The sequence below is a fragment of the Parasteatoda tepidariorum genome, chromosome 7 (assembly GCF_043381705.1).
Source record: "Parasteatoda tepidariorum isolate YZ-2023 chromosome 7, CAS_Ptep_4.0, whole genome shotgun sequence".
Classification (NCBI taxonomy): Eukaryota; Metazoa; Arthropoda; class Arachnida; order Araneae; family Theridiidae; genus Parasteatoda; species Parasteatoda tepidariorum.
Genome location: NC_092210.1, coordinates 87,488,379 through 87,490,785, shown reverse-complemented (window position 1 = coordinate 87,490,785; position 2,407 = coordinate 87,488,379). Strand labels below are relative to the sequence as shown.

General features: G+C 28.7%; 1 protein-coding gene across 1 annotated transcript in view; it reads left to right on the top strand.

Moving 5' to 3' along the window:
- Positions 1-674: 674 nt before the first annotated feature.
- LOC107436492 (colorectal mutant cancer protein) overlaps positions 675-2,407 on the top strand; it is a 74,639-nt gene continuing 72,906 nt past the window's right edge. Inside the window, exon 1 of the mRNA XM_043042916.2 lies at positions 675-1,224. Within this exon, the coding sequence (XP_042898850.1) occupies positions 1,106-1,224 (119 nt within the window). The 5' untranslated portion in view covers positions 675-1,105. The remainder of the gene's footprint in view (positions 1,225-2,407) is intronic.

Here is a 2,407-nt window from a genome sequence, read left to right as displayed (position 1 = left end):
AAATATATTTTTAAAGCAAACAATACTTTAATGAAAGAGAAACTAAATAATTTATAGAACATTAAATCTGGGTCTTTTTCGATACCCCCCTCATCACCTGGGGCTCCTGGAAATCTCCCCCCTAGCACGCTCCTTTCGAAACGGCCCTGATGATAAATGCATTAATTTTATTACCCAATTGAACAACTAAGAATAAAAACTCGACAATTTTCATAACTCCCCTCCCTGCTCACTTCAACAAAAAAAAATTTGTTCGCGAGAATAAAGCGAGTTTTTTTCTATTCATGGAGCATTCCCACCGAATGCGATTGTTGCATCTGCGATCACCATCGAGAGAAAAAGGGAACTTGATTGGTGAGTATTTGTGGGAAAATATATTCCACCAATCAAGTACTCACATTCCCCCGACAGTGCTGAAGCATTGATCCAGCGCACATGCGTTCGTATCGCTTAATCGTGTGATAGTGATGATTAGGAGGTGAAAGTCTGAACTTGATAGACAATATGCACTTCTAACTTTTTAAACCACTAGAAAATGAAAGTTTTGTTTATTTGATATTTAATTAAGGTTTTATGATAGTTTTTTCTCATTATAAGCTGTGTAAATAATTATTGAAAATATTAGCAGAAAAAGTTTCGTTTTCATATTTGTATGCTTTCAGCTGATATTTACTAGTAAAAGTGGCATCAGAACCGGAATAAAAAATAAACACTTATTGATCATGGAAGCCGATGTTATTGTAAATCATTTAATAAATGTTTTCTAAAGTATTTAACTGTTCTTATTGTTGTTGTTGTTTATACTAAGTTGTTATTATAGATATTTAGGACATTACTTGTTGAAACGAAATAATTTGGACTTCAAAAAAATTTTAGTAGCTAGTTTTTGTTTTATATGCTGTTATCTAATAGAACTTTTCTAAACATTTCGATATCATCCTTTTAAATAAGTATTTGATAAACATTTAGTGTGATAAATAAACAAAATATGTCTTTTGCTGTGTGTGTAAAAAATTTTGATTCGAAATATTCCATTTATTATCGAAGTTTCTGCTGACATACTGTGTATTTATGTAAATATTACAATTATCTAACATTGTTAAACATGGCTAGTGATATTAATAGTGATTCAAGTGGAAGTGATTCTGGTTCAACTCCAGAAGAGGAAAGGATTCGTCGTCTCTTTCAAACATGTGATGGAAATGGAGATGGTTATATTGATAGGTGAGAACTGTTCAATTATGCATTGTTAAGTGTTATTTAAAGTATGTGCTTTCATAAAGTATATTTTATTAAGAAGTTAAAAATTTTCATATTTTATCTATAGTTTCCTTGTGCAAAAATTTTTTATTTTCCTTTAATACTCATAAGAATTCAAGAACTTCAATTCCTTACATTCTATACTATATTACAGCATTTAACTCAAGTTATTAAGCACTGCTTAGAATTTGCTATAAATACCCGTTTCAAATTAGCATAATGGATTGTGAAACTCTTTTCTTTTATATATAGCTTATTACAAAATTCAATAACTGTTAAACTCTTAATGACACAAAAGTTTAATGTTTCAGTTTTTTAGTACAGTGGATTACTATAAAAGTGCACCAGTTTATTAATATTCATTTTATTTTAGTAAAATATTTTATGCAAGCAATGTTATAAACAATATTAAAGCACACACGAACTAAAACTTTATTTAAAAATAAAATTCCATCATCTGCAATAAAATTAAGTTAAAAAATATAAATGAGGATATTTTATATTATCTAAGTATTCAAAGTAAGCTATTACACTGGGTTCATAGGAAAAGTATTTAAGGATGTCATTTTATGCACTTATCTGAAGTTTGTAAAGCTTTCCACCTTAAAATAGCTCTTTAGTTAAAAGTTTTCAGGTTAATTCTGGTAATAAAATTTTTTTCACAAAATTCTGCAATGATAAATACATTTGCATAGCAAATTATAACTAGATGATATCAAGGATGCAGAATATGTTAGATCATGCAAATGAGGTTCTGGGGCTAAAAATGGACAGCCCTGGGGGAATTTTTGGCTGTATTATAAAAGAATTTTTACTAAGTTTTTTTTTGTATAAAAATTACCAGGGTTGGCAAGATTTTGCCGCAGGTGGAAAAAACCATGGTAAATACCGGTAAAAACCGTCCTGGCAAAAACAGGTTTTTGCCAAGCAAAGTGGCAAAAAGTGGCAAAAACCTATATTTTCCAAGATGAGAGGACAAAAACACATTTTTGATACAAAATTATTCCTAAAATTGAAATATATACTATGAATATAAATAATTACAAAAAAATTAACAAAATTATTATTCCATAATTAAATGATAATGTAATAATATATCATTTTAGTAGTTTAAAACATTATTGATTGGAAAATTTGTGATTATTCT